At 37.5% G+C, this 12,753-nt stretch overlaps 1 protein-coding gene across 4 annotated transcripts in view; it reads right to left on the reverse strand.

Annotated features, from left to right (window-relative positions):
- Window positions 1-12,753, reverse strand: part of AOPEP (aminopeptidase O (putative)) — a 188,030-nt gene that overhangs the window by 93,527 nt on the left and 81,750 nt on the right. For all 4 annotated transcript variants that reach the window (XM_057418960.1, XM_057418963.1, XM_057418962.1 and 1 more), the window contains exons 10-11: window positions 7,828-7,871; window positions 1,977-2,037 (exon numbers count right to left, since the gene is read on the reverse strand). In XM_057418960.1, coding sequence (XP_057274943.1) covers window positions 1,977-2,037; window positions 7,828-7,871 — 105 coding nt within the window. The remainder of the gene's footprint in view (window positions 1-1,976; window positions 2,038-7,827; window positions 7,872-12,753) is intronic.

A 12,753-nucleotide genomic window follows, 5' to 3' on the forward strand; every position in this document is an offset into this window, starting at 1 on the left:
ACCCATCTGGGCTGCTGCACTGTGGAAAGATATCGCTGCTCAGGTGCAGAACCTGGTGGTGAAGGTACGTCATGTAGATGCCCATGTACCCAAGAGTCGGGCCACTGAGGAACACCAGAACAACCAACAAGTGGATAAAGCGGCTAAGATTGAAGTGGCTCAGATGGACTTAGATTGGCAACATAAAGGTGAATTATTTTTGGCCCGGTGGGCCCATGACACTTCAGGCCATCAGGGCAGATATGCAACATACAAATGGGCTCGTGATCGAGGGGTGGACTTAACAATGGACACTATTGCCCAGGTTATTCATGAGTGTGAAACATGTGCTGCAATTAAACAAGCCAAGCGGTTAAAGCCTCTTTGGTATGGAGGACGATGGCTGAAGTACAAATATGGGGAAGCCTGGCAGATTGACTATATCACACTGCCACCAACCCGCCAAGGCAAGCGCCATGTGCTTACCATGGTGGAAGCAACCACCGGGTGGCTGGAAACATACGCTGTGCCCCATGCCAGTGCCCGGAACACTATCCTGGGCCTTGAGAAACAGATTTTGTGGCGACACGGCACCCCAGAGAGAACTGAGTCAGACAATGGGACTCATTTCCAGAACAACCTTATAGATATTTGGGCCAAAGAGCATGGCATTGAGTGGGTATATCACATCCCCTACCATGTATCAACCTCTGGTAAAACTGAATGGTACAATGAGCTGTTAAGCACTACACTGAGAGCAACAGACTTTCAAACTTTGGGATATACATTTACCAAAAGTCACTTGGTTGGTCAACACCAGAGGATCTGCCAAACAAGTCTGGCCCAGCCCAGTCAGAACTTTTACATTCCATAGAAGGGGAATAAAGTTCCTGGGGTGCACATAAAGAATTTGCTGGGGAAAACAGTCTGGGAGCACCATGCACCACTCAGCCACTCGCTCACTTGCCCTTTCCCCACCCCACTTAGGGAGGGATGGAGAGGAAAATCAAAATAATATAACTCCCTTGGGCTGAAATAAGAACAGTCCAGTAACTAGGGTATAACACGTAACTACTACTGCTACCACCAGTAATAATAATGATAAGGGAAATAACAGGGGGAGAGAATATGAAACTAAAAGGGGAAAAGAAAAAAAAAGGAAACTAGCAGTGATGCACAATAAATACAACTGCTCACCACTCACTGACCACTACGCAGCCCAATTTGAGCAGTGATCTGGGCCTTCTGGGTAACTGCCCTCAGTTTATATAGTGGGCATGACACGCTGTGGTATGGAATACCCCTTTGGCTAGTCTGGGTCAGGTGTCCTGTCTCTGCTTCTTCCCGGCTTCTTGTGCCCCTCCTCACTGGCAGAGAATGAGAGACTGAAAAGTCTTTGATCAGAGTAAGCATTACTGAGCAACAACTGAAACATTGGTGTGTTATCAACATTATTCACAGACTAAAGCAGAAAACACAGCACTGTACCAGCTACCAGAAAGGAGAAAAGTAACTGTCAACAGGTGAACCCAGGATACTATGAACCCAGGACAACAATGAAGTATGTTACCCATGCATAAGACTTCATGAGCAAGTCACAACATTCAGAAAATATCAGAGTACAAATTATTGAACATTTAGTTACTGCTGTCAGTATGGCTTTTAGGTAATTCATATACTGTAAACTGTGAACAATGCTCCTTGCATTTAACGGAGTCTACAACTATACTGTAAAGCATACTTTCATATGCCTACAGTATTAAGCAATAAGTTTTGTAAGATTTGCCCTTTGTCAGTCTTGTTGAGGCAATGGCAGAAGCAAAAACCTGTAGCCAATAAAAGCTAAACCCCTATAAAGATGTGGAAAGCAGTTATTATCAAAACTGTGTATTTTAAACCATGCCTGTTTTAAGTTCAGGTAGTGATTTAAATAACATATAATGTAATGAGAAATGCAAGAATCCAGAAAGAGCTGGGAATTGGTATTTTGTATTTACCTTTGGTATTCCGGAAGTGTCAAGCCAATTCTGGAAGATGCTTTCTGCAGTTAATCCAGATCTTAAAAGAAAAAAAAAAAAAAATTTGAAAACATACACAAAAACATCATTTTTCCTCTATGAAAATTAACTCTTTAGAAGCTAAGCAAAACCCTCAAATCCATGTACTAATTGTACTGCATTGGTACTACATTCTTGGGGTTTCTTAAATGAGTAATACCATCAGAGGTGACATGAGCAAATTAAAGACAGATCAGGTATTATGTGCTTAAAACTCAAATGATAAATTCAGTGCTTTTGAGGATTGACAGAGAAAATGTAAGATGGCAAACTACATTTATGAAACATGTAAAGTCTGAACAGGAGCTCTATTTTTTGAGTGGACTTTTTAAAAAAAAAAAAGCTCACAGAGAAGTATATTTAGCCAGAGACATACAAACCCAGTATTTTACTGCAGAAGGAGCCTAAATGCAAACACAAGATACTAAAGAAATTAAATTAAAGGCAAACTTCCTTAAACTTTTGGGTTTTAAAAGGCACTAATATGTATTAGTTAACAAGTATCTATTTTAGTTTCATATTGTCTGCACTTTCTTTGTATCTTGATAACATTCACAGAAAAGTCACAGAACAGTCTGGAGCCCCAGCAAAAGGTAATAGTTTGTCTTGATCAAGCTGTGTGGGACTGAAATAACCACATAGAATCATAGAACAGTTAGGGCTGGAAAGGACCTTAAGATCATCAAGTTCCAACCCCCCTGCCGTGGGCAGGGACACCTCACACTAAACCATGTCACCCAAGGCTCTGTCCAACCTGGCCTTGAACACTGCCAGGGATGGAGCATTCACAGCTTCCTTGGGCAACCCATTCCAGTGCCTCACCACCCTTACAGTAAAGAACTTCCTCCTTATAGGCAATCTAAACTTCCCCTGTGTAAGTTTTAACCCATTATCCCTTGTCCTATCATTACAGCCCCTAATAAATAAATAAATAAATAATGGAATATGTTAGTAGATGACCCTGGCCATAAAGTAAAAGTATCTATGTGGTTACAAATCATAGTTACTACTTTTTTAAAACTTGGATATTTTTACTTGGAATTGCTGAAGATTTAAATTACTGATATTAAAAACAGCATTTTTCCAGACCTGGCTTATATCCTGACTTAGATAGTCTTGTCCCTGTTGAATCCAAGATGGGAAATTTATCCTCTGTCTCCAAGCAGAACTATGTGTTAGCATTCCCTGGAAGTTAGCATTCCCTGGAAGTAGAATTAATAGTTATAGCCTCCACTCTACAACACTGTGGTGGGAGATCTGCCAGCCCTACTCAAAATGAACAGTATTCTGAAGGAGGTCCATTAAAATGAGCAGGTCTACCTAACAGTCTAAAATTTTGCCTATGTGAGTTAGGGGTGGAGAGTCAGCTGGCTCTTCACTGAGTAATTGTTCAATAGTATATGCAAAATATAAGCAATCTGGTTTTAATAAATTTATGCAACATACACTGGAATTTTGTAACAAAGGCAAAAATCAGACACCAGGTGCTTTAAAAATGAGAAGGCCCTGCCTTACAAATGCTGCCTTTTGTCATTCAGCTCCTAAAATATGCTTGCATACATGGCAAAAGCATCATACCAAAAAATGGAAGCTGCAGATTAAGGAAAAAGAACATTCAGATTACAATAACAATAAAACCATTTACACATGCTTTCATTTCCTATTGTTTTTTTGGTTTGGTTTTTTTTTTTATGATACAGGACAAGGATCAAGCCCCAGAAAAGATGACAAACAGATCGTTGTTTCAAAGTGAGTGTCCTCGAGAAAGGACACAGGGCTTTATACTTGTAGGGGCTGCAGTTCAGTAAAGCATCAATATTCAGAAAGGGCACTTACCACCTGCTTATGTTGCAGTTCAGCATCTGTAAGGGCTTAAATCTGGGGTGTGTGTGATTTCCTGAATAGAACAGGCCTTCTGGTTAAAGTACTATTGGACTGTGAGATCTGGGTACAATTGATTCCCACTGTAATAGAGCTCTTACAAGGCTGGGCAGGTTCTTCAACTGTTTTGTGCTACAGTTCCCTACTGTAAAATGAGAATATAATGACATCCAATATGTCATTCCTTGTCTATTTGTTTAGATTACAAGACAATCAGCCTAGGAATGACCTCCTAAAATGCATACATACTGTTCATAGCCAGATTCAATGCTTCAGAACAAGCTCTGTAAAATACTAATATTAATGATAACTTGAAAATTAGGATTATAAAAAATGTCTGTACATCAAGTTTTCATTGCACAAGACCCCAAGGCACTCTACAAACTTTACCATAAGCCCACTTAATTCCGCAGTTGAGGAGAAGAAACCACTTCTAGAATAAGATATTGCAGCAAATCAACAGTGCACACGAAGATGTGCAACATTTATTTTTTTTAAAAAAGGAAGATAAAAAGTCTGCCATATGCAACTGAAAATACTCCAACAAATATATTTGTTTCATCTGCATATATACATTCATACACATCCATCATTTTCAAAGTAAGCCATTCCAGCTAAATATGGAGGCATAGCTAGAAAAGACTAGTGAATGATTAGTGATTCTGTTAACCACTGGGAAAAATCTTTCCCAGTAATTTGCTTTCGGCCTTAGATGCCTACCAGCTGTTTGTCTCAATCAAAATCACTGTATTTACAACAATGTGAGCAACAAAGAAAGCAAATCTGAAAAAAAGAAATATACACCTGTATAGCTGAGTTGTTTGAAATTGCAGCATTATTTTAATTATCAGTTAAATCATTGATATTAATTAGTACTTAACTGACAACTTACTAAGACACCCAAGGAATGTCGTTAGTAAGCCTGAGTTATTAACAGTACAAATAGCAGAGCTGTAACACAAGCCTTCCTTTGTCTATTGTGAAATATTAAAACCATAGCTTTATTAGTACACTTATTTTATGGAATGAAAATAAATAAAAAATACCACCAGAAAACCCCAAAGAACAGAACTGACTTGCTCAAAAAAATCTGCAGGCATAAAGAGCACAAGCAGCTGTGACTCTGATTTATCCAAGGCTGGTAAAATTCACTCTCTGTTACAGGGTCTTAAAAACATTGAGTCTGCACAGCGCACATGTTGGGCAGACATGGAGAGGATCAATTTACAGCAAAGACTGTGGGTGCAAGCCTTGGAGAGAACAGAGCCAATGGGAGTTTTAGATCTAGTGCACTCTGATATACAGACACACAGACACATAAGAGGGTGTTTTGTTGTTGATTGATTTAAGTTTCCTTTTTGGGTGGTTTTTTTTTTTTTTGGTTTTGTATTTTGTTTTCTAATTTTACTTTATTTAGTGACATTTCAAATTATATATGAGGAAATAAGACGCCTGTTACAGGTGGGAAGTATTGTGTGTTTTTTACAGAATGGCCATGATAATGAGACTACAGCCAGTGCAAGTTATATTTTAAAAGGCTTTGAAAACAGAAAAGGATAATGATAGATATTTGTTTGTCTTTCTTGCCATTAGCCCTTCACATAAAGAAATGATCTTCTGTAAGAACAAGTTGGGAAGTTCTAAAGAACCAGAGGTAGTGCTAGGGCTGTCTGATGTCAGTATTCAGCTGCAGTCCAGAAACATTCTTTGCAGAATGGATCCCAACAGCTAAGACGCCATTAAAATTGAGTCAGAGCAGGAAGTGAAGCAGCCCTATAAACCAGGTATATAATCCTCCTCCTCTGAGTACAGAAGGCAGCAAAAATCAATAACTGCCACTTAAGAGGTTATGTCTGTATCTTGGAACTGCTCATTGATGGGAATGTACTAAAAATTCTCATGTAACTGAAAACTAAAGGAATTAAGTACTGAAAGAATGAGAATCTTTTAAATATAGTCTGCTGTGTCCAACAGCAGAAAGCTAATGTTGCATTACCACAACATAATAATTACAGAAATTTCCACACTGTTGTGTGATTGCTTTCTGCCAATGTTAATCCTGTTCTCATTACAAAAGTCTCCCATAAACCAAATTCTGCTTCGGCTAGACTAGTTTGCCTCTGTTGCCGCAAGGATTTGGCTTGATTCCCTACTAATAATTTGTATTTTCTTCTTCTTTTTTTTTTTTTTTTTTGGTAATTATTAAATCCAGACTCCATTACAAACATCAGTATATTAGAACATTTCATATTTTTCAAGTAAGGATCATTTAGTTTAAACATTAAAATTTTACTTGGTAGAAGTGAACAAGTCTAGGAAGTTTTGTGTGCTACAGAGAATTCTGTTGCTCTAATCTTGAAATGCATTTAATTCCTACAACTGAAACTTTGTGCAGCTCATCAGCAGATGATCTCTAAAGATATATCATTTTTATAGTTCCTTCCTTTGCTTTTACCTCAGGCTAGTATTTGTGTACTAGCAACAGAATATGTTCAAGAATGAAAAAAAAATCTTTGTAGCAGATAAGAAATAAAGGACTTTTGTATATCCAGATGTTCTGTTATTTTTGGCATCGTTGTTGATATCTGCACCCATGGTAACTTTGGCAGTAGGTAAGTTCAGATATGCGGTATGCTTGATTGTAAAATTAATTACCATAAATCTGAAATTTTGTTAATACATTCAGGAGCGATGCAATGCAAATAGAGACATACTTCTTTTGCATTAGTCTCACTGAAAGTTTACATATTTTGGCATATTTCTAGGTGGAAAATTGGATGCTTATTCAAATAACATTTGCACTGGGTTTGGACTTCAGAGAAACACAAGTGAAAAAAGGAAGGAAAGCAGAGGTTTCATTAACAAATCAATGTATAATCATGCCATTAAATAATTAACTTTCATATATATTCCATTTAATACTCCTGATTATATTTGAGCTGGAAACCCGTATTCAGTGACATAAACAAAGTATCATCCTATGGTAAGTCACTGGAAAATTTACCACCACCCAGATTAAACTCATGATGCCACAAAACGCATTATCTCAGTGATAACTAGCTTCTCTGTCCCTCACCCCCTAAGAACAGAATAGTTTCACTAAAATATCAATACATTTGAATTCTGTGTATATCTTCTCACCTTCCCCCCCCCCCCCCTCAACTACTCACCCAGAGTTATGAAGACTTTGGAATCTTGATCCCCAAACCTGGATTTTTCAAGTGAATACATTGTTTTTAAAAGCTATAATGTGCAAAGCTTTACCTCAAAGCTCTACCTGTATTTGTATCACAGCCTGTAGTTACACAGAGCAAACCAATGGAGAAGCAGGATGATTTCAAAGCTCTGCTAAAGACTATCATCTTCAGCCAGTAACCATCACACATAGAAGGATTTGGAAGGACATGTCAGGCAATTAATGCTGGATTTCCATTGACATTTTCCATCCTTCCCTGTTTGGAATACTGCATGGCAAGACAAGGATGGTACCACACTACTGCTTGAGATCCATCTTCTCTAGTTTCCTGCATCCACAACAAAACTCTGGCCTCCTTGCTCTAGGGTGCCATGTGCCAAAAGCAGGTGGTAAGAGGATCACAAATCAGTTTGAGCACGCAGCTCTGCCTGGCACTTCAGATCACACAGTGAATATAGGACTTCACTACTGCCCTATGCAAGTTAAATGCACTGCTTGGCGATCACGGCAACCATGGGATAGAACAACGCAGCAAGTCTTGTGTTTTTTGTGTATGTATCTGTGAGGATTTTCAGAGAAAGTTACACATACAAACTTGAAAAAAACAAGCGGAGCAAAACTAAATGAAATCCTACTATTTCTGGCCAGCACAACTGATATTCACATTTACTTTCTACTTTCTTATTTGACTTTTCTAGCCTGGTTCTCACTTACTCTTTTTGTTCAGGTATGTCTTCCAACAGCATGCAAAGAAAATCCTAGAAAATGAACAAAGCACCACAGTTAAAAAAATCGTGAAGATGTAACTGTGCCTGCATTGCTAGTGAGAGATAGGTTTTTAAAGACTGCAGATAGGAAAGAAATTTATATATCCACTATGGTGCTATACTGCTCGGTTATTTATACAACATATGTTATGTTTGTCATTTTTCCAGCCCACTCAAGCAAAAAGTGTCAATATTGAAAGAAAATGGGCTTGAAAAGCCTGCTGCCTATTTAAACATAATCCCACATTTCCATTTTTATTTAATCTATAATACAGACAAACTATATTTAAAACTGTTAAAGGCTGCAGATTCACACACTCAGGAGCTAAGAAACACCAATCAGAATTGAGGGTGTTTATGTTCCCTCCACTGTGCTTATGTTATCACACTGTCTTCAATTAACCACATAAGGCCTTTTTTTCCCCTTAATGCACATACCTGGTGGGAATGTCACACCTACTCCTCATTGTATGACAAAATTCACAATGCTGCTGCCAACCACAGCAACTAAGGAGCAAATTCATCAAAGAAAAGGTAGAATTGGTAGATAGAATTTCTTTCATAGATATGTAAGAAGGTGAAATGCCAGTGAAAGAGAGTTACAGTCATCCTCACTTACAACTCTGTGATAAACCCTCTTTTGAAAGTTACACCTGACATCACTTGAAGGTTCTCTTGCACCTCACACTACATGACCTATTTTTAATGAGAATCACTTTGACACAATACACTCCTCTGAACAAATTCATAAGGATATATTAATACGAATTATTCATTTACATGCTATTTCATAAAACAATACATCCACTTTCTTAATACTAATCTTTGTGAAGACAAGTTTCATAGGCTAATGATGCAGTACCTGAGCACAGGCTGATTTCTGATTTCAAGTACTTGTTCTCAAAGATTTTAAAGAATAATGTTTCCTAAAACAGAGTACCTAACTTACCTAACTTAGGTACTCTGTCACAGCATTCAACAGAAGATGCTGTTACTCTGATTATGGTATTGTTAGGGAATCAAAGAGTGATTGAACAATTGAAACTACTGGTAACATTGTTAAGCCTTCCTCCTTTAGATTACAAGTGAAATTCAGGCTATGTTGCAGTAGCTGAAAAATTTGCTTACAATGAAAGGTTAAATTACACAGTGCTGCGCTCAGTGTTGCTATGCCATGAATGTCATCATAACTTTGCCAGAAGTCATTCTGACCTAACTACAGTGTACTGATGACATGATGATAAAGTATGAAATCCCCTTATTTCATACTACTACTTGCAGTTCTGTACCATTATTCTGTACGTAAGTAGAGAACTACCGTCTCCTTCCACATGTGGAAGTTTTGCTGGAGGTACAGAGTGAGCTTACATAAAGAATATGGAAAGATTATCAATAGAGTTGTTTCAAAACTGCATGAAAAGTAATACTGAAATAATGATTCTTGACACTATTTGCACCATCTCTGTATACATTAATGTAGCTAGATTCTATGATTGGATTGCATCAACTTTTTATAATCAGTCCTATAGGACTCTTGAAGATACATCTGGTATTAGAAGGTTTTTTATATTCTGTATCTTGTACTATGAAATTAAACATTTCCTTTGTGATTAAAGCTGTCTTATTTTCCCAAATATCTATTGAGAATAAGGCAGTAAACACCATGCTACACACTTTCTTAAAATTAGGATTAATGTATCTTATTTTAAACACTCCTATTTTGATGCTCCAAAATAGAGTAGGAAAACACATTACCATTTACCTCATATTTGCATGGCCTATTATCAAGTCTGCATGACACATCCTGTTATAGGTCTGACTTTTCAGTTGCTTATAATTTTGCCAAACTTTAACCATCTGGAGTAAAATTCTACCCTTAGGCTATGTTTTTCTTCCTCCCACATGACATGGTCCAAGAGAAAAGTTTGGGAATAAGCTGGGGCTTTTTAAATTTTGATACCATTTTCTTAAGGGGTTCTAGTGACCTTACACTTTGAAGCAAAGACTTACGGATGACCAGGGTAATCATAAATTAATATTGAGTCAGATCATAAATTATGGTTTAGTTTTGCTTTTGTTTGCAAGAATTCAACGAAGCCAGAAAGAAAATATTAATTAGAAAGCACATGGCACCAGGGTGCTGCATGATTATCAAACTGGCTTATATTCATATGATCAAATAATCTCACTTCTGTATATACTCCTGGTTTTCCCTGGGTGGAAAGCTGGAGGCTACAAAACAACTTTTCCCTGTATAAAGAAACTGTTACTCTGAGGTTTAGTCAATTTTATTTACATTTGGCCAAACTGAAAAAGCCTTTGTAAAATGAGTCTCACAAGTTCACTAAGTTCACTAAGAACTTGCTAGACCCTCACAATTAAATTCCTTAAAGACTCTTGTCTGCTCTCACCATAATCCAGACTGAAGCCAATAATTTTAATCACAACTGCAACTTTGGGCTGCTGCTGAGCAAATCAAATCTGGATACAGACTGTGAATTGAGATCAAGTAGTTTTCTTTGCATTGTTAATGCACAGCGTGTCTGAGTCAAAGGCAAACAGTGAGGACCTAATGACTGAGAAGTACGTTGAAAGAAGTAATTTTGAGCACCCTAGGAATGAAGGCTACTTGAAGTTGTAACTAGACAGATATGGGTTTAGAAGGCCTCTTATTTTGTAACTAAAGATGCTATATTGTTACTCCCATTCTTGTTTTGAGCAATGGCCAGTATATTTCTACTCAAACAATTTTGGGGCACCAGACAGGTCCCTCACTTTGATCATGCGCAGTTGATATTAAATGAAGAACACTGAATATTAGAAGACAAATTATATCCTTATTATGAAATACTGAAATCTACATATTTCAAGTACTCTACAACCAATAGATAGATACTTTCAGTTAAATTCTCTAACGGAAATATAAATGGGGTGCATAAAACAATGGAGATTTCATGACTAGAAGTGATATGTCTAAAAGGACATTCAGCTGGCAACAAATAAACTCCAAATGCACTTACATCCAACTCCTTATGGAAGTTACCCATTCAAAATTAAACTAACCCTATCAATTATGCAGTTTGTAAATTATGTAACTAAACGGTAAATGTTACTTTGTTCCTTTCAGGTAGAAAAATAAATAAGGAATACCCTTTCAAGCATCCTGTTTATTTGGAATTCCCTCCCAATCCACCTTCCTGGCTTTTAATTAACAAAATCAGCAACATGTTGAAATCCTTCTCTTGGGGTTTTGGTAACAAGCCCAGACAACACCTTCCTACCAAGAGTAAGCAAGACTCGCCTACAGTATATTCTATTAACAGGCAGCAATCATTAGCTTAACAGTTTAAGCCCCAGGGGATGAAGTCACTGACTAGCTCCAGTCAAAGGCAGAATTTGTTTCCCATTTACCCTGTGCCAATGAACTATGTTCTGATTACTAACAATTCCCTAAAAAAAAAAAAAAATCACCCAGTATTGTGGCAACAAGAAAACAGCACATAAAAGGATCTGGGCAAGGATTTCTGGTAAATCTTCCTTGTGGGTATTTAAGATGGTATCGGCCCCCTGAATGGCCCTTCCCCAGCATTTCTCTGAGTTGGATTATTATCCCTGTGTAGCACAGCAACAGAAAGCATCTCTGCCTGAGCTGCCCAAATTCAGTCTAGCATTTTTATACAGAGCAATATTAGGTAAATTGTCCATACTAACTGGACTGAATTCGTCCTTTTAGGTGTAGTGTGAATAATTAAGGGAAGCAAGCCTTAAATCATCCCAGCTATACTAGTGACAGGGTTTCTGTCAGAGCCCCAGGTCTTTCACAAAACACATCTTCATACATGTCAAAACACCTCAGAGCGGGTAAGTCCATTCACGGACCAGGTAAGTTGGAAAAAGTACGCTGACTGTCACTTAATTCACTGAACAAAGCCTTATCTTTCCTTCTTACCTTATTGATGGGTAGGTTCAAACTAGACCTCAGGCAAGAAAGTGAAGGCATGCAGCTTGAACATGCATTCTCCTAATACCAGTGCCTATGTTGTCTCAAACTCATTTGAAATGTTTTGATTTTTTCAGAAGTTACACAATTTCTCACTGTCCACTAAATATACCACCACCTAAAAATTTGAATTAAACATAGATTCCTCCTATTCTACACGTATAAACATGTAAGACCACACATATAGCTAAGAAAAAGATGAGAAACTAGATCTGTTACGTATCAATGGTTCTACATAGAGCCCTCAATTGTTCTTCAGACTTCTGTTTAAGACTATCCAGCAGAAAATCAGGTAAGATGCATTTGACTCTATTTAAAATACACCTCACTAAATCAAAAGCTGGAGCTGTGATTCAGCACTAATAACGCCCACATGCTTTGAGTGCTCCCTTGTCAGTTTACTCTAATCAGAATCAAATAATTTCTCTTTTCTTCTATCAAACTGTATTGCATTAGCAAGCTACCGTGTAATTTTAAGCTTGAAAAATACTAAATGGAAGCTAAGCAAATAAAACTTTAGGTCAGCAGAGATGTGAGATACTACTGTAACAGAAATGAAAATGCAAAAAGATACCCCACAGCTAAGAGTTAGGCTCAAGACTTGGTAAGTTCAGCAGCTATGGAAAGGATCTGTGTACTCTACCAGGAAGGTCCAAGACATTTTCAGATATATGGGTCACTTCCCTGATAGAAGACAGTTATACGTGCCAAACTTGCTTCTTCTTTTAAAATCTTTGTACTTGAGATACAGAATACCAAAAGATACTTTGGGCTTTTTATACAATTATACTTTTGGACACTAAAATGTGTGACACATTAACTGAGGTTTTAATCGCTCATCTGTATTATACATAATTATAAAACACCTGGGCT

This window comes from Pezoporus wallicus, unplaced genomic scaffold, assembly GCF_028554395.1.
Source record: "Pezoporus wallicus isolate ANWC-B61680 ecotype Strahan unplaced genomic scaffold, APGP_CSIRO_Pwel_v1 contig_371, whole genome shotgun sequence".
In the NCBI taxonomy this organism is placed as follows: domain Eukaryota; kingdom Metazoa; phylum Chordata; class Aves; order Psittaciformes; family Psittacidae; genus Pezoporus; species Pezoporus wallicus.